The sequence below is a fragment of the Meriones unguiculatus genome, chromosome 20 (genome assembly GCF_030254825.1).
Source record: "Meriones unguiculatus strain TT.TT164.6M chromosome 20, Bangor_MerUng_6.1, whole genome shotgun sequence".
Lineage (NCBI taxonomy): Eukaryota > Metazoa > Chordata > Mammalia > Rodentia > Muridae > Meriones > Meriones unguiculatus.
In genome coordinates this window covers 68,719,233-68,744,574 of record NC_083367.1, presented here as the reverse complement: position 1 = coordinate 68,744,574, position 25,342 = coordinate 68,719,233, and the positions used below count along the sequence as shown (strand labels likewise).

The 25,342-nt window shown below is 42.3% G+C and overlaps 1 protein-coding gene and 1 non-coding gene across 3 annotated transcripts in view; one reads left to right on the top strand and one right to left on the bottom strand.

Annotated features, from left to right (window-relative positions):
- Esr1 (estrogen receptor 1) overlaps positions 1–25,342 on the top strand; it is a 370,708-nt gene that overhangs the window by 153,545 nt on the left and 191,821 nt on the right. For both annotated transcript variants that reach the window (XM_060373532.1, XM_060373533.1), the window contains exon 4: positions 21,418–21,534. In XM_060373532.1, the coding sequence (XP_060229515.1) occupies positions 21,418–21,534 (117 nt within the window). The remainder of the gene's footprint in view (positions 1–21,417; positions 21,535–25,342) is intronic.
- LOC132649614 (small nucleolar RNA SNORD88) lies at positions 11,276–11,366 on the bottom strand. Its single transcript, XR_009588104.1, has one exon. It is a non-coding gene; the product is annotated as a small nucleolar RNA SNORD88 (small nucleolar RNA).

Genomic DNA, 25,342 nt, shown 5'->3' with positions numbered 1-25,342 from the left:
ATATGGTGAAAAAACATTTGGTTCCAGGTAAAGAATCAAATTTAGGAAATTATAGTTTAGAGTCTCTGATTTTTATGTTTATGATATTTTTGATTTTTCCTTAATCTTAATTCTACAAAATAGTTATGAAGGGTTTTTAAGGATTTATTTGTTTTATGTTAAGTGTCTGTGCATGCGTCTGGGTGTGAGCATGTGAGCACAGGTGCCCACAGAGGCCGCAAAAAGGCTTTGGATGTCCCAGAGCTGGGATGATTGTGATTCACCAACTGTGGGTGCTGGGACTCGAACTTGGATTCTCCACACGAGCAGCACATGCTCATCACCTCGGAGCCATCTCTTCCTCCCCAGTGTGTTTTGAACGTTTTCTAGACACTATTCCTAAGAGTTGATGTTAGGATTTTCTACAATATGAACCATCAGAAGATGGTAAATGCAGATAAATACCCTATTTATTTCATAAAATCATGGCAGTAATAACTGGTTCCAGAGAAGGTAGAAAATGTGATAAGTTCTTATCAATTATATTACAGAGCATTTGAAAGATTTCTGTTTTTTCCCTATGTTCCTTCAAATACTTTCCTTAAGGTTGGTATGTACATACAAGAGACAGAAGAAGCATGTGACTCTAGACCCTGTCACTGTGCTCCTCTGACTATGTCCTGTGTTCCTGTGTTGATGTGTTTTGTGTTTACAGTGTCCTGTGTTGACCGTGTGCTCTGTTGGCTGTGCTGGCTGTGTCCTGTGTTGGCTGTGTCCTGTGTTGACTGTGTCCTGTGTTGACCGTGTGCTCTGTTGGCTGTGTTGACTGTGTCCTGTGTTGACTGTGTCCTGTGTTGTCTGTGTCCTGTGTTGGCTGTGTCCTGTGTTGGCTGTGTCCTGTGTTGGCTGTGTCCTGTGTTGACTGTGTCCTGTGTTGGCTGTGTCCTGTGTTGACTGTGTCCTGTGTTGGCTGTGTCCTGTGTTGGCTGTGTCCTGTGTTGACTGTGTCCTGTGTTGACTGACTGTTCCCATGTTGACTGTGTGCATCCTGACTGTAAATCAGTAAGAGGGATATATATGCTAAGACAACTTTGGGGACAAAATGCCCTTTTCCTTTTTCCTACTTTTAGCCCAATAGCTGCTTATCAAATCAAATAAGGATCTGAGAGTCACATGCCTTGATTTGGACTCCATTTTTCTGAGGCATAAAAATGTCAAGTGCTCTACATGACAGCTGTTACTTATAAAATGTTTTATAGGTGGCTGCTTTTTCTGAACAGAATGCAAGAGAGAGGATTTATTTAAAGTATTTTATAAACCCATCCCCTTTTATGTGTATGTGTATATACTAGTACACATAATGGTATGCTCATATATGTATTCATATATATGAACATTTTTATCTATCATCTATTGATCTGTCTAAGCTGTCTATCTATCTATCTATCTATCTGTTTATTTCTGTCTATCTATCATCTACCACTATCATTATATCTATCTATGTATCTATGTATTTATCTATGTATGTATGTATCTATGTATGTATTTATGTATCTATCTATGTATCTATGTATCTATCTATGTATCTATGTATCTATCTATCTATCTATCTATCTATCTATCATCTCTGCCTATACTTGTTATGTATAGTTCCACCTTACCTACCTAGGTATTTAAAGTATGCATGGTATTTGGAGATGTATCTTTTAACATGTAACTAACAACTACCTATGAACTACCTATGAATTACAGGATCATGGATAACCTTCGATTTTTTTTTTTTTTTTTTTTGGCATTGTTGTCTTCTCAGTAAGTATCTTTTCCTCATGTAACAAAGCACATTGCAGAAGTGTGCTGCAGTTGATTAGGTGATTTAACACCAGGATGTTGAGTGTTCTTCTCTTACCTTGTGGCCCACAAGGCTTCATTCTTCACTTTGAAAGTTTATTTTGTTTGTAAGATTACAAGCTTGCACTAACCCGCAACTCTCATTTCATTAGTTGTGAGTCAATGTGGAATTGTACTGAATGGATGTTAGGTAGGCGGCTCCAGGGGACTATTATTTCTCTAGGATACTGAGAAATCACAGTGGAGGAGGTGAAGGACTTTGTGTTAATAAACCACCAGGCATCTCAGTGGGTAAAGCTGCCAACCAGGTGAGTTATTTTAATCAATCACCCAAACTATGACACGGACCCTTGCTATGCACCTCAGTTGGGAAGGAAGAGCCAGCTTTCTGGGAGGGAGCTGGATTGTTCTCCTTGCGATTTCGGTCACATACCTGCTTGCCCTGAGGTCTGCACATACCAGAAAGAATGTGTGTGCATGAACTAGATATGTGCTCACTGGCCCAAAGACAATGCACAACTCTCACCTCCATTGTTTATCCTTTGCTATGACTCCACATATCAGAAAAGAAATTATGAAGAAACTCTGGAACTTATCCCATTTCCATGTCTTCATTTGGGAACAATTTAACTCTTATTTCAAAGCAGTTGGAAAAGAGTGTGAAAGTTATCTTGAAGTTTCTGAAAAATTGGAAAGCAAAGAGCTATCTGTATTGACGTTAATGGATCAGTTAGTGTAATGACAATACTTTGTAGCCTCCTCTTTTTCTTCTTCTTTTTTCTCTTCTTCCTCTACTTGAAATAAATCTAAATAAAGTTAAGGTGCTCTTGGATCAGTTCCCCGTCAGCTGGTCTTCTGGGGTTACACTTGAAACTCCCAGTGCTCTGAGCACAGCAATGGGAACTCCTGCCACTCTAGGGTGCCATCTGCGGTGTGCCTAGAGCTATGAAAGGCACCTTCTTTTATGATAATGTGGCTTTAAAATGGACTGCCTTTTTCTTTCTTAAGAGTAGAAGTGAAGTGTTCTTTTGTATTAATGCAAGTTTTGGGACTGTCTTTATGGCCGACTTTTTAGAGATATTAAATTTTCTACATGATTCCCACAGTGCTAGGCCTCTTTCACTTAAGTTAATTGTAGTTTTTTAGGCCATGCAGGCTTTGTTAAATGTCTTTCAGTTTCAGCCATTTTCAAAGGAGTTCTTTAAAAATAATGATGACAATAGAAATTCTTCTAGTGAGTCTCTTTGCTCTTGTGCTTTACTTTACCACCACTGAAACATGTTGAAGAAAAAGAGAAAAAAAACATGAGATACAGAAGGTGAGAGGTACAGAAAACCAGATGGGCCAGGGGAGGCCAGAAAAGGGTCATGGGTTGTGGAGGTGGCAGGGGTTTTGCCAGACCTTCTCCTTGCAGAAATAAACTTGGCTTTTCTGAAGGAGGGACCCAATGACTAGGAGACAGGAGTCACAGCAGTTTTCCAGTAGACACAGGTTTCAATGACACTAGAGACATTTCTGGGGTATTGAGTCAGGAAGCCTAAAAGAACCCTGGAGCAGATGCTTCAAATGTTTACCACTGATCCATTGGAGGACAGCTCAGCAGTAAAGAGCTTGTGGCCAAACCTGACAATCTGAGTTGGTTGGTAGAAGGAAAGAGCCGACGCTGCAAGTTGTCCTCTGACCATCACCTGCCCGCACACTCACGTTATTAAACACATACTCAAAATTTAACTGATATATTTGAACACTGAGCTTTGGGGCAGGAAGGGGACTAGATCTGAAATGTGTCTGGGTTTCCTCACTGCCCCCTTCAACTTTCTGTCTGCTTTCAGGAATTTGTCTGTGAAATAAGAAGACTGATATCTTGATTTCAGTGGTTTCGTTTTACCCTCAAGGAGTTCAGCTTTGTATTTTAAGAACATGTAAGACCCAGTCACACTTGGTCTGGTGGTGTCTTATTTGTGACTTTGCCTGGAAGGGTAACTGAGTCAGAAATCACTCATTTATAGTTCACAGTATGAAGCCATTCAAATAACAGAGTATTTGAAATGAAACAAGTAGGAATTAAAGGTTGAATCACTTACTAAGAAGGAACAGGTCAGATTGATTTGTTTCACTGGGATGTGGTAGAGCTTTGTTCCATCCTTCAAAATCATCATTGTTTTGGTTCCCAATTAAACCTGGCGAATCAGACGGGAGCAGCATTTCTCTAAGCAGAGCTGACAGAGAGTTACATGCCTTAACTTTCTCTGTTACTTTCCCTGCTTGTAATTTTCATGACTTATGGGATACAAATAGTACACACATTCTTCACTTTTTGAGCATTTTTACATTGTAGTCTGGATCATATTTTGTAAAATATAATTAATAAAACTATAGTATGAAAACTATTTTACATGTAAACTTCCCGTGGAAGTACAGTTGCCTTATTCTTAGAAGATAATGTCATGAATTAGGGGTTCTAGTTTCAACTCACCTGAGACGGCTGGTGGACGGCAGCGGGAAAGGAATGGGTGTTCACGGGAGACTCTGAGTGTGCTCACTATCCTCAGGCAGTCTTGGGATAGAGAAGAGTTCAGTTTCCAGGGTGTCAGGGTCTTGGATCTGGGAGGGATCCCATCCTGCTTCTGTTCCTGCTTCCACCTGTCAGTCATCATTTGCCATGAGCCAGGAAGCAGGGCTGGCCACAGCTGTCAAGTATCACAGACTGTGACTTTGTTTTTCCAAGCTAGCAAATATTAGTGAAGGACCCTGGCCTCGCTCTGGACAGGATCACTTCCTTGGACTGATTTGCTGCTCTTAAGGGGTTGAGTCACACACGAAGTTGCTCCTTGAGAGCATTGCTGAGTCAGTCATATTCCCCCTAGCATGTCTTTCTGGGGTCTGTGATACCTAATGTTTTCTTCCACTTCTACTTCCACAGATGTTCACGTCATAAAGGTCCCAGCCTTGCTGATTAGAGGTCATTTCAGCCCAAGGGGCCATCACCATCTCTGCTCCCACTTGGCCCAGTTGAACACTGTTAATAGCTTCCTGCTTTGAAGCCGGGTCCCGGGGATCGAACACAGATCTTTAGCTGTGGCTGCAAGTACTGCTGCGCCATACTGCCATCCCCAATGAGAGCTTTTAAGAGCTTGGATTTCCGCCTATTTCCCAAGGTTTTTGTTTGAAGATTTTTTTCGCTAGGGAGAGAGTGTGGCTTCAAGACTGTTCAGATAGCTAGCAGATGTGGAGGTCTTGGGGAACATCATGAGTGATTTTTTTGGTAAGCTCCTTCTAACTTTTCGTACTTAAAATATCCTTAAATCATGAAACTGTCTAATTTGGATATTATAGAATTAGAAGGGTTCGCTTGCCAGGTTTTCCCTAACAAACTAAGAATCCACCCTCCTACCTCCATTACAGCATTTTTTTTTCAGACAGTGTGCTCTCATTCTACTTAAACGTCACAATTTTAGTAAATTTTTATAAAAGGAAACAAACCACAATAACCTTTGTAATTGCTACTTCAAAACAGTTTGGAGGTGCCCTAGACCAGTGCAGTGGAAAGGGAGTAGAGAGTAAAGAACTAGTTACACCACATTTAACATGCCTTAAGATATAGTCTACTAAATAAAATTCCATACTTTCTTCCCTGGGATCATGTGTCAGCGATGAGGAGACGAGGTGGCAGGAAGCAGGTGGCCATGGCTTTCTCTGCCTTGTAGCTGGGCTCAGTTGTTTTGGGGTTCTTAGAGCCACAGGTGACTATTGTCCTCTCACTTTCCTTTAAAATTAAAAAATTAATTAAAGTTTAATTGCACCTTTCTATATTTCCCTTTCTTCCTAACTCTTTTCAAGTCCCTTTTCTTTAACTCCTTCCATGTCTCAAATCGATGACTTCTCTTTTTTTCTTATTATTGTTATATACACACACATAAATTAATAAATATATAAATACAACCTGATGATTCATTTAATGTAACTTGTATGTAAATGGCTTCAGAGTTGACCATTTGCTATTGGATAGCTCATTATGGCCTTATCTTTGGGAAAGACTAGTTCACCCTCTCTTAGCAGTCATTAGTTGTCTGTAGACTTTTGTGTGTGTGTGTGTCCAATGATATTTTCTTCTTCCCCATTAGCGTGATATTATTGTTCTTCAGTATTATTAAGATGTCATGGGTGTACCTTCCCTATCATTTCTAGGAGACACAGTCTTACAGCAGACTTTCTGGACTTCTAGATCTTACAGTCTTTCTGCTGTATCTTCCTTGATGTTCCCTGAGCCTTAAGTACAGGAATTGTAGATGTATCAGTTAGGGTGAGCACCCCATGATAAGTTGGTATATGCATTTTCACTAGATATGGCTTTTTGTAATGGTCTTCACCTTCTGCAAAGAGAAGTTTCCTTAATGAGGGGTCAGAACCGCACGTATCCGTGAATCTAAGGCTAAGCTTTAGTAAGGAACTGTGCTGTGCTGATCTAAGAAAGTCTCGGTAGCAGGTTTTCCTCTGAGGTCTATGACCTCACTAGCACTGGACAGGCGGCTTGGTTTCTAGCACTAAGCATGACTTCTATTCCACCGAGTGGACCTCAATTCCAATGAGATAACTGTTGGTTACTGCCAAGATAGTCCTGCCACAGGCAGACATTTAGGAAAATCTTGCTGGTCATTGTGATCCGTAGGTATCAGGCAGCTGGCACCTTCTGGCGCTATAAATCCTAGTCCTCAGGGAGGAGACTCTCAAATCAGTGCCAGGTTGATCTTCTGAGTCCTGTGTCTGAAGCATGCAGTGTCCTAGCAATAGGGACTTACCTGCAGCCTGTGAGGGCAACAGAAATAGGTTACTGTTTTAGGAGTCACTTGGACCTCCCTGACCAACAACTTGAATAGATGTTTCTCATGTCTGGTACTGGGGCTTATATATATATGTGTGTGTGTGTGTGTGTGTGTGTGTGTGTGTGTGTATGTGTGTGCTATATAATTACATACATGTATAGATATACATACATTTATATGTATTATATTTAATTTTAAGAAATATAAAATAGTATGATTCCTTGATACTTTATCCAATATCCTTAATGTTATTTATCCCTCTACCCTCACCTTCTTCCTCTTTCTGTATTGACTTCCTTTCTTTCCAAAATTCAACCTCCCTCCCTGTTTTTCCAACTTCCTGGTTACTATCACCTGTGTTCTGCTCTCCCCCTCTCTAGCTCCCCCCATGCTACCTTTCTACCTAACTGATTTCTGCGGTTACTGCAGGTTACATGCCGGCACCTCAAAATTTGGAGCTAGGAACTGACGATGAGAGAGAACAAATGTTTGTCTTTTGGGGTCTGTGCCAACTAACACACTCAGTGCATTTTCTATTTCTACTCATTTACCTACAAATTTCTTTTTTCTTTGGAACGGAATAGTTTTATATACCATTTCTGTACTACATTTTCAGTATCCATTCATCAGCTGGGAAATATTTAAGTTGTTTTGATTTCCTAGTTATTGTGAATAGAGTGATGAGGAACAGGGCTGAGCAAGCATCTGTGGAGTAGGATATTGAGTTTTTTGGCATATGTCAAAGAGTAATATGATAGATCATATGGTAGACTTATTTGTAGCTTTTTGAGGATTACCCACACTGGTTTCAAAGAGGCTGCCCCAGTTTGTAACAGTGAACGAGGACTCTCTTCCCCCCCCCACTCCTCTAGCATTCATCATCAGCTGTCTTGTTAATGTTAGCCATTCTGATTGGGATAAGATTAAATGTCAATTTTTAAATTTTTTTAAATTTGCATTTCTTTAATTTCTAAGGCAATAAATACTTTTGAAATATTTCTTGGCCATTTTTACTTTTTTTTAATTGAGAATTCTCTATTTAGATCCATACTCATTTTTAATTGTGCAATTTGTTTTCTTGACTTTTTTTTTTAGTTCTTTATATGTTCTGGATAGTAATACTCTGTTAGACATATGGCTGGCAAAAACTCTCTGCCACTTCATGAGCTTGCTCTTCATTCAATTTTGGCTGTACCAAAGATTTTGTTTTATGATGTCCCCATTTTCCAATTGTTGGTGTTAGTTCCTGGGCAACTGGAGCCCTACTCAGAGAGGCCACTTCCTACACCTGTATCCTTGATGGCACTGCCTATGGGTGTTTTGTTTTTTTCCTAGCAGTTTTATCAGTTCAGGTTTCAAATTGAGTTTGGAGAGGCAATTGTATTCACGCTAAGGCTAGACAAAAGCTGTTAGTTCAGGTTATGTTGTTCTGACAGGGGACTGCTGTACACTTCAGGCAGTCTACACAGGTACCCAATAACCCTTGGCTGCTTAAAGGATGTTTGGTTATAGTCTATGAATATATTGAACAATGGCTGTCATGGATCTTGCCGGTTTTGTCAGGCATCAGCCGAATTTCCGGTTCTGAAAGTAGCCTTGTGCTGATTGTGGTAGATTTTTGTTTTGTTGTTTGTTTTTTGCTTTTTGTTTGTTTTGTTTTGGTATGGTTTGGTTGTTGAGACAGGCTTTCTCTGCGTATCCATGACTGTCCTGGATCTGTAGATCAGGCTAGCCTCGAACTCAGAAATACACCGGCCTCTGCCTTCCTAGTGCTGGGATTAAAGTCATCTGTCACATCCTCCCGGCTGTGGTAGATTAGATTTCTCTTTCTTCTTTTCTTTCTTTCTTTCTTTCTTTCTTTCTTTCTTTCTTTCTTTCTTTCTTTCTTTCTTTCTTTCTTATAGGATGAAGAGTTTTGCACAATTAAAATTTGACTTTACAAATACAGCCTTACAAGATATGTGGTCTGAAGACAATTATGAAGGGTAGAAACACTACTAAAAACAATGATAGGTTATGATAGACCGACGTGAGGGTATTTTCTTTTAAATACTGTCCTGACAAATTTGAGTTGTGCTGGTCTGGAGATTTAGTGGCTAATAATCATAACACTGGGTAGCATTTTATGAGTACTGGTCCTGCCAAGGCTGTATGTTATGTATCATCTCATTTAACCCCTCACAGATTTATGGTAAATCAGCACTTCCATTAACCCTTATCCTATAGGAAACAAAAGTATAGGAGAAGCAGAACCAATAATGAAACCACTTAGTTTGGCTGATATTTGTAAAAGGGATGTTGCAAGTCAGGAGGGCCATCAGGTTTAGGAAGGCTCTTTAATAGAAATGTTCAAAACATCTTTGGATGTTCAATTAAAAAAGCACCAAACAAATATGAAGGACCGTGTTTAAGCAATACAACATGGCACTTGATGAAGAACGAAGTCTCTTTTTTTGTCTCATACTAACTCCCATTGTACCTCTCTTAATACGTAAGTTCTCTCTAGTGTACCTAGCAAATATGATACACACATACATTAAAACACATTTATATTGGAGCAGTTTTCTCTCGTTTCTTTTTAATGGTCTATAGAGGTTCATGGTATAAAATAATACCTACTATAGAGCTTACATATACTGTCGTTCCTGGTCATATGCCAACTACTGGAGAGACATCAAACAGCCCAGAGAAGTCACCTAGTTTGGTGTTTGCTGAGGATTACACACGGCCTGAGACCCAAGACCAAGTCTATCACTGCTAACATTGTAACAGCTCCTAAATACACCCGTATCCCTGCACTTTGGCACAGCAACTACAACTTTCTGGAAGAGGTGGAAGAGGTGAGAGGACCCCATCCAGAACATTATAGAGTCAGGCAGCAAATTACATGAACCTTGGGAGCATACAAAAAGCCAAGGGGCTGTAGCTTAGCACTGTGCCTAGGGACTGCCATATTCACATCGTTTCTTCTGCAGATGAGGTGAAGACCCTGAGGTTGAATAGCATGTTTAGACCTCACAGTAGGGCCGTTTTCTTTCTTGAGGAGAGTTCCAGAGGGGAAGAGAAGTAGCTTCTAGATCAGTGGTTCTCAACCACCGTTTAATACAGTTCCTCATGCTGTGGTGACCCCCAACCATATAATTAAGTCCCTAACTGTAATTTGCTACTGTTATGAATCATAGTGTAATGTCTGATATGCAGGGCATCTTGTATGTAAGACCCAAAAGGGTCCTAGCCTACAGGTTGAGAACCATTGCTCTAGATCAACAGGAAGCAGAAGATTCTAGAAGGAGCATCCAAACACCTCTGAGAAAGGATAACAATTTCCCAGTGGTGGGATGATGATCATCCAAGGTGAGGCTATCAGGACACTGAATTGGTGAACACAGTGACTTCGGGGTCTGGATGCCCAGGAGGGTGCGTTTTAACGACAATTCAGCTTTGGCTGAATGACCATCAGGTGTTCACTCTGCTCTTTGCCTGGTGCCAGGGCATCTCTAACACACCTCACAGAAGTTGTCCCCAGGCTTGAGGACTATGAAATTCATGGCACTGTGCACGCCACTGTGGATGAAACCAGCACATGTCCCTTCATGCATCCTGAAACCATGCAGTGGACACATGATGAACAAAAACTTTGTACTCACTGACCACATCTGTTATTTCTTCTTTACTCTCTAGAAATTACATATGTAATTGAAATATTTATTAAAAAGGAGGTCCTGTCATTTGTAAGAACACGGGGAAATCTTTAGGCCATTGTGCTAACTTTCATAGAAAGAAAAATGGCCATCATGAAAACTAACATTGATTTACTCCCACTGGTTAGAAGAAATTGTTGGGGTTCATAAAGCAGATTAGCTGGTATTTCTAAGGATGGCAAAATAACCATTTTCTTTCTTTTTGATGAAAAGGGATGAGTCAAATTAAGAAAAGCAGCAATGATTAGACTATGGCTACAGACATGCTAGGGAAGCCACTGCTTGCGGAATCTTAAATGCCTGACTTTTCCATCCTTACTTTTCATCAGAATGTTGAGGCAGAGTTTTGTCTGTAAAAGATCTTGGGAGAAACTCCCAAAGATAGGCAAGATTCTTATTGACAGCTTAGTGAATCAAGAGTTCATTAAAAAAAAAAAAAAAAAAAAAAAAGCAATCCAGCAGTTTAAGTTTGAAGGACCTCCACATCTCCATATTCTGCATCACATCTGATCTCAGTTAAAAACTGTTTCCATCCCCCTAAAGTATCAAAATTACCCTGAGCTGAGTCATGAATTTATCCTTGACTCTGAGGGACAAGACACTTGGCAGAACCCTGCTCAGGGTCTCTGGATTTGATTCCATCTCTCAGATTGCAAGAACATTTTCTCTTTCTTGCTTCTAAAGATGAGAACACTTTGAAAGTCTTTCTCCCACTTCTGGACACCAGGGTTTGGTCCTTAAAGGAGCTGAAGTGGTAAGAAAGCTTAAAGAATCTTCTGGAAGAAAAGAATATGCAGGAGAAGGACCAGAGGGTTAGAGGAATGCTGCCAGCCTTGGAAAGAATCCCCCCAGTTGTTACACTGTCCTCCCCTTTGTTTGATTCTTATCTATTGGCCCACCCCCTTCTTTCCTTTTTGCTCACCACAGTCCCCCAGACCTTCTGGAATCAAAGTTCTTGGGAAAGGTACCACACCCTCAGGATGGTCAAAGCCCAGTGCTGGACATCACAGGGCTAAGGGGGAGCAATTTCAAGAGGTCCTATTCTGAGCTGCCTAACAGCGCTGGCTTGTGTGTGGAGCTAGACGAGGCACTGCTGAAAGCGCCTCATCGTCTCTGGGGCACTGTGGTGAGGTGGTGGTCACTGGTCCCATCATGCTTGCCTTTGTTGCAGCTGTTGCCTTGGTTCTGTGCCAGCTGCTTGGAACAACTGTGGCTTTGCAGATGGACTGTAGAGACTGGACACAAGGTATCATGTCAACATTTTCAGTAGATTGGGGTCTTGTGAGGACAGAGAGAATTCCTTCTGACTTCCATTTTTTTTCTTTTTTATGTAGAAAAGAAAACTTTTCCAGGGCTGTTGTCTTTCCTAGAATTCCTTCTTTAAAAACATCTTTTGGGAATATAATTGGATATTAGTAATGCTTTCTGGTTTACTTAAAAAAAAAAGCAAAGTGCAATTTGGAGATGGGTGTTGTCTCTGATAAAATTAATTGGAAATGACTAGTGTAAAAATAGAATTTGCAATGCATCCCGATGTGTGTGTGTGTGTGTGTGTGTGTGTGTGTGTGTGCTGTTACATACAGATGTGGTTATGAAATAGTTCAAATCGGGGCCCACTGACTGTCCTCACTGGACTTTTAGGAATGTGTTCACTGAGACAGCCAATTTTTATTTCATTTGATTTGGCTCATTGCACTGGCTGTGAATCAGAAATATTCATTTTAATATCTGGGTGGAAATTTATTTACAAACACACTGCTGCAGTTCTTCTCTCAGAAGGTTTAAAGTTTTTGTTTAATTTCCCTCAAATTTTGCTTTCTAGTTTTTCTTTCCATCCTTAGAATATGTTGAAGAGATTTTCTAGAATTAAAAAAAAATCTGTCCCAATCAACAGACAAATGTATTATCTTTCATGTGGTTTGCATTTCATGTTTGGTGAGAACGGCAGTGCTGGGGATCAATCTGGAGCTGATTTATATTGCTGATTATGAAATGCTTTTCAAAGATACAGTGATTTGTTAAACGGTTATATTTCTACTATAAGCACAATTTAATATTTAAGTGTTATCAGTTAGTTCTGAGTTTTTTCTTCTTTAGCCAGTCATGGCATGATTCTTTAAAACAAAGAGTCACGAATGAGACAGATGTATATCTCAATGAATGTTCCACCATCTATCAGCCAACAGACCTTGAATAAGCTAATCAGATCCTTGGGGTTTCAGGTTCTGACAGTGGACCCGGATAACCCAGCTCATTGTTTGTGGTATCAAGACAAGACACAGAGTTGAGCGCACTGAGCACACTCTCTAGCTTAGGAGAAGCGCGTGGTACAAGATGACTGCCCACTGCCGCTGTGAGCAAATCAGGACAGGGTCAGTTCACAGTCCCCAGCGTGGATCCCTTTCTCTGCTTTCTCACGCAGACACCTACGACGACTCCAAGTTCACTTTTCAAATCCATAGTGAGATAATACCCACAACAAACATTTACTGCTTGAACCATCTAACATATGTAGTTCCATGGAATTAGGTCCATTTACGTTGCATGAGCAGGGTTTTTTGTTTCTCATTTTGAAACTGTGACTTTTAAGCTATCACTCCCTCGCCTTCCCGTGGCCTTGGTAGCATCTACACTGCCACCTCTGTGTACCTCCGTGACTGCAACTATTTTCCGCAGTTCATGTACCAGAGTCATTTTTATCCTTTTGTGTCTGGCTTATCTCACTAGCATTGTGTCTTCCGGGTTCACTCATGTGTTGTAGATACTGTTATGCCATTCTTTTTAAAGGCAAAACTGCAATTCTGTTGTATTTATATGCCACCTTTTGTTTGTTTACTTGCATCAGCAGGCTCTGAATTGTCTCTGCTGTTTGGCCGTTATGAGCAATGTGGATTTGAGTGTGGACATACACGTATCTGTCTGAACGCCTGCTTCAGTCATAGACATGTAGGAATTTTTGGTGATGGAGACTGAGCCTAAGACATTGTTCTAGTTTCATCTCTGTTGCTATGATAAAACACTGACCAGAAGCAAGAGAGGGCAGGAAAGGATTTATTTTGTCTAATCGGTTACAATGCTGAGAGAAGTTCTGGCAGGGTCTCGAGCAGCAATTTGAAGCAGAAACTGTGGAGGAGTGCTGCTTGCTGACTTGCTTAGAGACCTATGCTCAGCTAGCTTTCTCAGGACTCTTAGCCCAGGGAATGATGCTGCCCACAGTCTTGTATCAGTTAACAATCCAGACAACCTCCTACCTTTGTACCCAGTCTGATCTGGGTAATTTCTCAACCTTCCCTCCCTCCACTCGGTGAGTATGTCTCTGAAAAAATTACTACACATGCTCTTCCCATCCTCCTTCTGAGTCAAATCCTCTTCCTGATTAACAGTGAGCACAGCCTTCAGGACATCCTGAAGCAGGAGCCTTTCACTTTCTCCTCCTCTTCTAGCCCCAGCTATTTGGTAATCTGCTTAAGCCTTGCTTATCTTCTTTACCTTCATGAACTTTACTACTTAAGGCAATTTGTGCCTATTTTGATACATAATTATGAATACTTCTAATCCTTCATTTTTTTATGTCAGTCATTCCTACATTTCCTCTTTCAATTAAAAATCTTCTGAACTCTTCCATCTTCTTAAATCCCTCGACAGTCTTCCGTTTCTTGTGTTGGTGGTTCCAATACCACTACCTGAATCTGTTTTTCAGTTTTTTTCTGGCTTTCTCTCATAGCATTTCCCCCCTTCAGTACTAGTGATTGACATGTGTGACACTAGCAAGATGACACTTCACTTACTGGGTAGGGGTAAACTCAGGAATTCCCCATTTTCTTCAGGGTATAAGGAGGGTAATACCTATGACCTACGTAAATAGTAGCATCATCCAGAGACATGGCCTGTGACTTTCATCCTTTGATGCAAGTCTTTGTTTTTAAACCCCAGTGTCCAGTATTAGCTTGTTTTGATATATCTTACACATTTTCAAATTAAGGGCAATGACATCAGGTTGGCTATGTTAATGCCCTGTTTTACTTTCCTGTGCATAAGCATCCTTGGTCTCAGAACCCTGTTTGGTCAGATAGTTGCTGAGAATCCTACTATGATTGCCAGAAGAGCTTGTTGGACAAGTTGAACCTTCTTGTATGAAGATTGCAGGGATGGATGAGTTCAGTCTCTAACGTGAGGGAGATTTTGGTTCCAAACCCAGCAAATACGTTTTGCTGAGTGACTTTGAGCAGCCTTAAAACCTTTATCACAATCCTGCAAGTGTGAAATCTGGATTAATAGAATCCCTTTTTCATAAAGTTGATGGAGGATTAAATCAAGCAATCCATGCATTATGTAGCACCGGGCATGTCATTTTCAGAAGGGAAGCAGTTGGTTATCATGGGGAGAGTGATGAAGGAGCTTGTGAAAGGCCTCCAGGCAGGAAGTGAGATGAACAAGCAAGCAGAGCATGCTCTTTCCAAGATGCTGCTACTCCTGCCTGCCTGGCGCCCATTTTGTACAGCAGAGCTTTGAAAATCTGTCCATGGCTTCTACGATCTTCTCAAAACAATCTCAAAGTATGACTTCTCATGTCCATGTCTTCCATACCTTACCTCATGGTTCCTCTCAGTCACGATGGTTTGGCTCTAGGTTTATTAAGGTTGACAAGGATGTGAAAGCTTTATGTATTCAGTAGACGCACGTTGGGTGGGGAATTCTGATTCTATCTCAAGCCAGAAATGTGCCGTTTGACTTTGTTTGTGAAGCTGGGCAACAGCAGTGAAAACCGCAGGTAAATGTCGGGCTTCAGAGTGCTTGTGCTACACATGCAGGATGCTTGGAAGGCCTGATGGACTCAGCACACTCTTCAGTTGTGCCATTTGACATGTGTCAGGTTTATTGGGATATAACTGTCATGTCACAGGGTATCTACATAACCCCCTACTAAGAATCAAATGTCGGTTTTCTCTTGCTTCAATGTCTGCAAGGTCTAAATGTAAATCTAATGTAAATTCTCATAGGATTTAAAGCTGTGTTTTACATCCTACAGATACTTATTGAGATTTAAAGAAATAAATCCAGGTTTCATTTCTTGTTTGTCATTTTAAATGATTTAGGTTCAACTCCTGAATGTTTCAAATTCTGATGAGCTCTTGTTAAGTTTATGAAAAAATTTTGGTAAGGCTCTCTAATAAAGAGAAGGTGAACATAGCTGGAGTTGATAGGCTTTACCCAAGCAATTGGATCAGTGAGATATATGGCTCAACAGTTAAGACCACTGGCTGCTGTCTTAGAGGACCCAGGTTCAATTCCCAGCACCCACATGGCAGCTCACAACTGTCTGTAACTCCAGTTCTAGGGGATCTGTCTCTCTCACCCAGACATACATGCAGGCAAAAAACCAATGCACATAAAATAAGAATAACTAAATCATGTTAGGGGCTGGAGAGATGGCTCAGTGGTTAAGAGCACTGACTACTCTTCCAGAGGACCTGGGTTCAATTCCCAGCACCCATATGGTGGCTTCCAAACATCCATAATTCCAGTTATAGGAGATATGACTCCTTCTTGTGGCTTCCACAGGGATCAGACGTGTGTGTGATATACATACATGTAGGCAAGATACTCATACACATAAACAAATTAAAAGGGTTTTTGTTGATGTTTCTCGGGTTTTTGAGACAGGGTTTCTCTGTGTAGCCTTGGCTGTCCTGGACTCACCTTGTAGATCAGGCTGGTTTCTAGCTCACAGAGATCTACCTGCTTCTGCCTCCTGAGTGTTGGGATTACAGGAGTGATTAAACAATTTTAAAAATGAGGGATTAAAATGATGTGAAATAAATGACAATGATACGCAACTAGTGAGCCGAGAAGGTAGCTCAGGGAGGAGAAGCACTTGCTACTCAAGCCTAAAGACCCGAGTTCAATCCCCACAGGCCACAAAAATTCAGATGAGGTGTCAGGCGTAGAAAAGCCCAGCACTCTATGGAGAGATACAAGGCAGGGACAAAATAATTACCCAGAAGCTCATGAACCAGCTGGCCTGGAGGGCACACAGTGGAGAGCTTCTGCCTCAACAAGAAGGAAGGACAGAATTAAATCTTGAAAGCTGTCCTTTGACCTCCGCATGTTCTCCCCACCCCCCCGTGTGTGTGTGTGTGTGTGTGTGTGTGTGTGTACAAACTAATAACAAAAAAGAAACATTTTTTTTTAAAGTGTTGTTGGGCTTCTCCAGTGAGGGTTTTGGGCAAGATTGACTACAATTTGCTTTTATTGGATGTGTGTGTGTTAAACGCCTTAGATTTCGTTTATCCTTGGGAGTTCACTTTGATTTACATGACTTAAAGTATTCTGAGTGAGCTGAGCGCTCTTCTGTGTTAACACGTATTAGGTGTTGCTCGCTTATTTTGTTCAGAGTACTGGTGGTAGTTTGAGTGATGCCTGCTACAGGCCCAGGTATTTGCACCCTTGGTCGCTAGCTGATGACACTCTTTGTGGAGGTGGTGCCGTCTTGGTGGAGAAGCCTTGCCCTGCTTCCGGCTTGCTTTCTCTCCTTCATGCTTGTAGGTAAAGACACGCTTTTTAGTGTCTTTCTCCGGCTATCAGCTGCCATGTTTCCACCGCCTTTATGACTCTCTCTCTCTTTCCTCCCTCCTCCTCTGGTATTGTAAGTCAAAACAAACTCTTTCTTTTATAAGTTGCTTTTGATCATGGCATTTTATTACAGCAACAGAAAAGTGACCGACACAGTGGTGATTTCCGTGATGGAGCCCCGCCCGACTCTTCCTGGGACTTGGGCTGCACAGATGGGTTGGTGGAGGGACAGCCAGGGCCTCAGTATCCTGGCTCACTGAGCTCTGCTCTGTGCCTGAGGATGTGGTAGGCATGGTGGGATGATGGACCCCGTGTGGACCATTGCTGCCAAGCCTGAGTCCACGTGTGGGTTCAGACAAGAATGAAAAAGCCAGTTTGGTGAGTGTGATGACAGGACACAAAGTAAGCTTGGGTTAGGGGGCAGAGTTACGGAGGAGCCGGCTCCTTGAACACGGTACACTTGAAATGTGAGTAGCAGTCACGAGCCAAACCCCTGCGATTGCCCTTGGTGAAGTAACTGACCCCCACGCATGCGCATGCAGGAGACCCTGTTAGAGGCAGACAGTTACAGTAAAAGGACACAAGATAGAAAGACGTGGAAAGAAGAAGGATTTGGTCGGAGGGGAAAAAGGATGAGAGGGGTCAATGTGAGTTCGAGGATGAGGCACATTGATCAGTGAACATCATATGTGGATTAAAAGTGTCCAGGGATAAATAAAATTTTAATATAAATGATGTGAGTAATGGAGTAAAAGACCAGAGAAGGAAGACATTCCAGATTTACCTCTGTCTTACTCACGCGCGCACACCCGCAGAGACACTGACGCACGCACGCACGCACGCACGCATGCACACACGCGTACACAATTAACCCACAGCACGCTCACTCCCACGCATGTTTGCATTTACTTTAAATACCGGGCTTTGCTTTGAAAAAGAATCAGAATAGTTGGCTTGATCTCTCTGTTGGTGTCTGTGTGTGTGAGACCGCGCAGTGCGGGTTATGGCTGGAGGGTCCAGTCACAGGTAGGGATTCTGTGTGTGTGTGTGTGTGTGTGTGTGTGTGTGTGTGTGTGTGTGGCTTCAGGGTGGGTAGCTGAGAGGAGAGAGAATGCGGATCTCTGAGATTGGCAGGGTGGCAGTCCAAGGCAGGGCCTGCCACCTGGAGTCTGGATCAGAAGGAGAAAGTGAGACAGAGCCAGGCTCCAGCATAACTTTCCCCTGTCCTCCCCCAACAGTCTGCTTGCCCCAGCCTGGCCCCCTCTTCAAAATAGTGCCGAAAACTGGAGACTGCGCCTTCAAAATACGAGCTGGTGGGGACACTTGAGATTCAAACCATAGCAGTCAGCTCGACTGGTAATGCCAGTTCCGAAAGGTCTGTAAGTCACTTCTGGGTGGATGGATGTCGGGTGCACAGACAGGGACAAAACCCCAAGAAGGAGATTTGATCAGAGCTAGCTGCCAAAATGTCCTGAGGGTAAAGACGACAAAGGGAAAAGTCCACAGGATGAGATTTCTCTCCAGATACTGCTTGTTTTAATTAGGTCTGTGTTTATCTTCCTTTTAAGTGCCTGGGTATGGATCGTCATTTATTTTCATAACAAACAAATCTGGGCTTTCTAAGTGGTAATAATAAGAAGAAAACAGCCACCATGGGAGAGAATAAATGAGAGAAGGAAAAAGTCAAGAGAAAGGAATTGGAATGAAGCAGAAGGAGAAGTCCTTGTGTGATGGGGGCCCGGTGTTTCTCAGAACCAGGTTTGCCTGGCAGCTTCGGCTTGTAGGTGTCTTCCTGTCCCTACGTTTCTGCTATTGAAGCTATATATTCCTCCAAAGGATTCTTGTGTACTTTTTCACGCGTGATGATGAGAGAACCCCAGGTCTTGTTGAGGCTGTGTAATTGCTTGGCCACTGAGTGGTATTCCCAGGCCTTGCTTTTCATTCTGGGTGAGAAAGAAAACGGCTTTCAGTTTTCCAACCCTCCACTTGACTGTTATATCTTAGGTGTATCCTTTTGTAATTTTTCTAGTCTTATCACAAGGCCATTGCTTCTTGTCTTTGTAGTAAAATTACTGTATGTTTCACTCATTTAAATGAGTTGGTTTTTAAAAATTAAATCCACTTTAGTAAAATTCTCTTATAAATTATTTTTACAAGATCAAACAGGGCTTATGAAAGGCCTTTACAGAGGCATTTACAGAGTTATCAAGGGAAAAACAGCTTTGTTCCTTTTATCTCATATCAGTTGAAGACTTAAAAACAGTCATTGCTGGTGTTTGGTTAGGAAGGATTTGTCTTGACTGAAGATAGCAAACATTTACTTATTGGAATCGTTTTTCAATCAGGTTATGGATTAAGTATTTCGGCTTATTTGAATGTTGTCATAAAAGTCCTGCATTGTGCCTCTGCTCTCATTCTTGCTGAAGAATGGTGTCATTTACACAGATACCGTGCACTTCGTGTCATAGGGAAATGTTAGTTCAAGAATTTCACCTGGTTTCATGAAGATAGACATCTACAGTGGATAGCCAATCCAAGTAGGAAAGGCAGCCAGTTGGTTTCTGACCCATTTCACTCCTCCCTTCTTCTGGCTTTCAGAATACCTGACTTTTGGAGACAAAGTGAGTCAGCATAGTGTTTGGTTTAAGTAGTTAGTAAATATTTTCTTTTAAACCGAAGCTTAATATGTACTTTTTTTTTTGAGCTAAAATATATTGATGTGTTCTGTGTAAACATCACAGGACCTAAAACACTAAAAATTTCCTTAGGGTAACAGGATATTGAAGCATTTGCTTAGAGTTTGCTAACTCTAAGCCCATATCAACTTTGTTTCTCATTCTATGCCTTCCTTAATTTCTCCCTATTAACAAAGACAATTAAAAGGTAACCATTGTGCTTGGGCACAGTGGTACATGCCTTTACTCTAGGCAAATCTTTGAGATCTCTGTGAGTTCAAGGCCAGGTTAGGCTACATAGTAATACTCTGTATAGAAAGAAAGAAAGAAAGAAAGAAAGAAAGAAAGAAAGAGAACCCATCAGTGCGCCTGGATTTCTGAGGTAGTGTGTGGACTCTGGCCACTCTCAAGCTCAGTGCTGGTTACTGTCTTTACAGTCTCTTATGCAATAGAAGAACGTTTGATCTGATCAAAATAGAGGATGTTTGATCTGAGGCCTTTTCACATGGTGGATTCTTCAAAATACATCTAAAAGTGTTGTCTTGTGTTTCTCTTCAAATCTCCACCCCATCCTGTTCTAGTTGGGCTGTTTCTTATGCTGCAAAGGACCAGTCTTCAAACGTTTCACTACCTTGCATCTTGCCCTTAGTGAACAGGGGTGAGAGGCCTGTAGGAGGAATCCAAATTAGTATGTGGAATATATTTTTGCTTTGTTTGAGAATGGAAAACGTAGCATTCCCTGGTCCTCAGTCCTTATTCCAAATTCAAGTCTTTCCCCTGTGAAGAGTTTGGCATTACGTAGACTTCCTACAGGAGCAGCCAGTGAGAGGAGACTAACTATAAAGCCATGGCTTGTGTTGAGCCACTCAGGAGAGCCAAGGAAAGGTAAGGCCAGAGTGGACATTTCTGAGGCATCCAGTTGGGTGAAAAGGACATTTCGTAAAGTAGGAGTTAGTGTGGATGTGGGCTTGCACGTGCCCAAGGCCAACGAGAAGCGCTTGATGGAGAGCATCAACAGACAAGAGAGGAAAGAAAGGGCATTCATTCCTAGATGACGCAGCCAGTCTGGAGCACTGTCACGTACACTGACTCGTTTTTGAAGTCATACAACAATGGTGCAACAATTATAAAATTCCTGTATGCGTGTCATTATCTTTTCTAGCTTAGACAGGAGGACAACGAGCCTGAGGGAAGGGCCAGCAGCTTACTCTGCAACGTTTAGCTGTCAGGCTAGCTTCCACCCAGCCTTCACTGACATGAATCTAGGTTTCCCGCAATTCATCTAAATATCTAATTAAAGGGTCCTCATTTTCTTCCAAATTTCTAGAAAGTTTGATTTATAACAGTTCTGACATTTTTTTCCATGAGTAACCTGAGAAATCCCATAAAACTCAGACCAAACCAAACCATAAAACAAAACAAAACTTACGGACATAACACCTGACTTTTGACTATGTCCTCATGACATCCTCCTGCAGAGTGGGGAGGCTAGCCGGTGACAGATGCTTGCCTGACACGTGGGGCGCCCTGGGCCTCCATCTCCTGCACCACAGACAAACCCCTCATTATGTTGTCCAACAAAGTCATGTAAGGGGAGAGGGTTTACCCAAAGAACTCCTAAAGCAGCCATGTGAGGAGAGCATAAGGATAACAGAGGTTTTGTCTGCATGCAGAAGATGGAGACGGAGGAGAGATTGGGTTGGCAGTTCAGCGTGGCCAGGCACTGGCTGCTAAACACACCTTCAGCAGATCCCCACACAGATCCGACATCTTGGGGTTCCTGAAATGATACTAATTTGATTCCCTTGCTTTCTTTAGGACATAATGACTACATGTGTCCAGCTACAAACCAATGCACCATTGACAAGAACAGGAGGAAGAGTTGCCAGGCCTGCCGGCTGCGCAAGTGTTACGAAGTGGGCATGATGAAAGGCGGTGAGTGCGCATGCGTGGGTGGCCACTGCAGTAACCCCAGGCCTGGCTTTCCCCTGCACATCGACTGGAGGTTTAGTAAACCTCTCTCTACTTTTGTCTACTCTTCGTTTGGGGCGGGGGGGGGAGAGTTTTCATGATGCACAGTATTTTCTTTTTAATTAGAAGCAATTAGAACCAAGAATTCTAACATAGCACTTTGTGTTTCATGTCTTTAAGGTAAACATTACAGTTTAAATCAAAGGTGTGTGGGTGGTGAAAGAGGACTGTTCTGTGACTCACGCTGGCTACGTGTTGCAGTTCCTGTTGATACAGCGAATGCTAGAAAATGGTCTCAGGTGATGAGGCTTCCTCAGCTGAGGCTCCCACGGGGGAGAGCCAAACAGCTGCCATGTCCGTTGATTCATGTTACCTAGGAAATCTGAATTTCAGTCAAGGGCTCTGAAGAAGCCTCAGCTGCACCCTCCGTGGCCTCTGTGTCTGGTGTGGTGCTGGGGGCGGTTGCCGGGCGCTGCCCTCCCACAGATCCCCAGGCGCTCAGGATTCGCCACATTGCTTTTTTTGGTGGTGCCGTGTGTGGGTGCACACGGCACACTCTCCCGGCGCCTCCCGTCCTCAGTCTCTCGGCTTTCTTGCATGGGAACCCGGAGTATAATTTCTTTGGGGATTGTAAATAATCCTAGATGTGGTTATCTGAGTGGCTCCCTTGAGTCCTTGGGTTGGAAATCTTACTTAGGAGCCTCGTATAGAGAGCGGCCTTCGCTGTAGTGACAGACAGGTTCTGCGCTACGGAAGTGGAATCCGAGATGCACTCAGATGGCTCCACAGTGACACTGAGGGGAAAAGAAGCCGGAGGAAAAGCTTCTAGAAGCAGATGAAGCTGGAGATGAGCTCTAGGTGTAACAGGACGGGGCAGGTACACCTGTGGAACCCGGAGACAACCTTGATGGTTTCCATTACCATCACGTTTGTCCCCTCCCTCCCCAACACAGGGTCTCTCGCTGGCCTGGAAGTGCTTTCAGTAAGCTGCGCTAGCTGAGGAGTAAAGCCCCGTCTCTGCCTGTCTCCCTCTCACCATCACTGGATGCACCATCAATACGTACTTTGTCTCATTGCCGTGACAAACGCCCTGGCAAAAGCAACTTGAGGGAGAAAGAGCTGAGTTTTGTATTGCCGTTGGAGGGTAGATTCTATCAGGACAGGGGAGTCATGGCATCGGAAGCTGGGGAAGCTGGAGGTGTCTGACCGCATCGCATCGCAGCCACAGGCAGGAGGCAGGGAGCGGCGAGCGCTCAGCAGTCAGCCCGTATGTTTTTCCTTTTATGAAGTCTGGGATGTGAGCCCCGGGATGGTGTTTTCCCACAGTAACGGTGTGTCTCCATCTCAGTTCGCCCCGTGCAGAAACTCACAGGTGTACTCGGAGATTTGTCCCAGGGTCATTCTAGACCTGTCAGGATGACAGTCTGGACTGGCTGCCACGCCAGGATCACAGACCTCTGCACCCACCCTCAGCGTTCCTCGTGTGTCCTGGGGATCACACTCAGGTCCTCAGCTTACCAGAGAAGCTGTGTGCCCACGTGGCTATCTCCCCAGCACAGAGGAAAGCGAAGTTTTAACTGATTAACACCAGGACAAAGGAGGGAAGAGGAGGGAAACCCAGGAAAGGCAATCAAGATGAGGGCAGAGTTGACAATCACGCGGCTTATCATGAAGGATGTCGCTTCATGGGCAGGGTGAGGATCAGAACGCGGCATTTGGAATAGCCTCTGAGCGAAGAGTTGAAATATTGAATTTATGCTTTGTGTGAGATATGACTATATGTCTCAAAAAGCAGCTTTAATTCGAAGGGTAATTAATTCGAAGAACTGAACAGTCACATTCAGAGAATGACACCTTGAATCATAAATGGTTTCAATATTTAAGGAATTCATCTTTCTTTGTACCATTGAAAAATTAGTTGGGCTTAATTAAACTCACAAAAAGCTTCTAACGTAACTTAATAAGTGGCAGGAATGTGGAGAAAGGTTCAGGAAGCAGCTGAAGAGTCCAGGAGAGTCCAGGCTTCTTCTATGCTACATGCAGGTGGCTTAAGCCTGGGGTCATTCTCTCTGAAAGATGAGAGAATCACTCTAAATACATTCAGAGCATTTTGAAAAATGGAATGGCATGCATTCATTGATCCCTCTTCCTAAAATGTACTGGATGCATAAATATAATTATGGAACCCTTGCTTTGTGTCTCACAAAAATTCCAGGTTACAAATACATGATGTTAGGCTTCTGTTTTCAAACAGAATTGCAGATAATTTTCCTGTATTGGGCCAGTCTGTGTCATCATTTACCTGTACATATGCATTTGTGACTGCAAAATGTGTGTCCACATTTGCAGTCTAGGGCTGCTATAACAAAGTGCTAGGTGGCTTAAATGAGAAAATTAATTTTCACACATTACTGGAAGCTGAAAGCGTAAGGTTCACGGGCCATAAAATTTGGTTTCTGATGTAGATTGCTCTTCCAGACCTGAGGTATGTTCATATAGCATTTGCTTTGCCCATACATTCATCTTTCCCTTTCTTAGAATGACACAGTCCCTGCAGGTTTGGGACCTAACCCGTAGACTTCATTTCATCTTTTAATTTTATTTTATGTGTGTGGGTACTTTGCTTGAGCATGTCTGTTCACCACTTCTGTACCTGGTAGCCACAGGCAGAAGAAGGCATCATATCACAGATGTTGTGAGCCTCCATGTGTGAGCTGGGAATCCGGGTAGTCTGGAAGAGCAGTCAGTGCACTTAACCTCTGAGTCATCATCCCTCTAGTCCCAACTTCAGTTAACCTTAATTATCTCCATAAAGGACCTCGTTCAAATATTGTTTTGGATGCTTGAGGTTCCATATATGAATTTTGCTTTTGAGGGTAAGAAAACACCACAGATCAGGTGGCTTAACAATGGAAATTAGTCCTGTCCTGGTACTGGAGGGCGGAAGCCTGCGGTCTGTTTGGCATCCGTGGTTTCTCCTGGTGCCTCTCTCCTTGGCTTGCTCTGTGTCACCTCCCCCTGTCCTCACATGACCTTCCCTCTGCCCACACACTCTCTTCCTCTTTTTGTAAGGACACCAGTTATACCGGATTAGGACCTTATCCTTATGACCTTGTTTAAGTTTAATTAGCTCTTCAAATGCCCTGTTTTCAATGACAGATACATTCTAAGGTCCTTGGGGCTGAGATTTCAAAATACGAATTTTGCAGGCATATAGTTCAACATTTAACATTGTCTTTTTAGAGCTCCCCATCAACTGTTCAAGGTCTGTGTATGCACACCGAGAATGTGTGTCTTCCTGGCCCTTTATAAATATACATATTTATATAAATATACATATTTATATAAATATACATATTTATATACATATGCTTTGAGACATGCTCTATCATAAAACCATATCCTGGAAGAACATCTCGTTTTATAAAGTCTTGTATATTTGATAAAGTCATTTATAATGACTTGTATAAACTGCCTTTTGTGAGGTGATAGCATTTATTATATGGGATACCACACATGACTTTATGATACCATATGTATCAAACTGTCTTAATATTCCCCTGGATAAAGACTTAATTTACAACTGGAAGTACGGTTATACTTAACTCCAAAATTCATAGTTATAAAAACAGCTATTATTGAATAAACCTTTGTAACAAGTTCACAGCAGCCCACTTTTTTAACCAGGGTAGAAACTAGTTGGGATAGTTCATCTCTACCCAGTAGCAAAAAAGCAAATTGGACTTTAGAGTAGGGTTCTGTACACTTACCA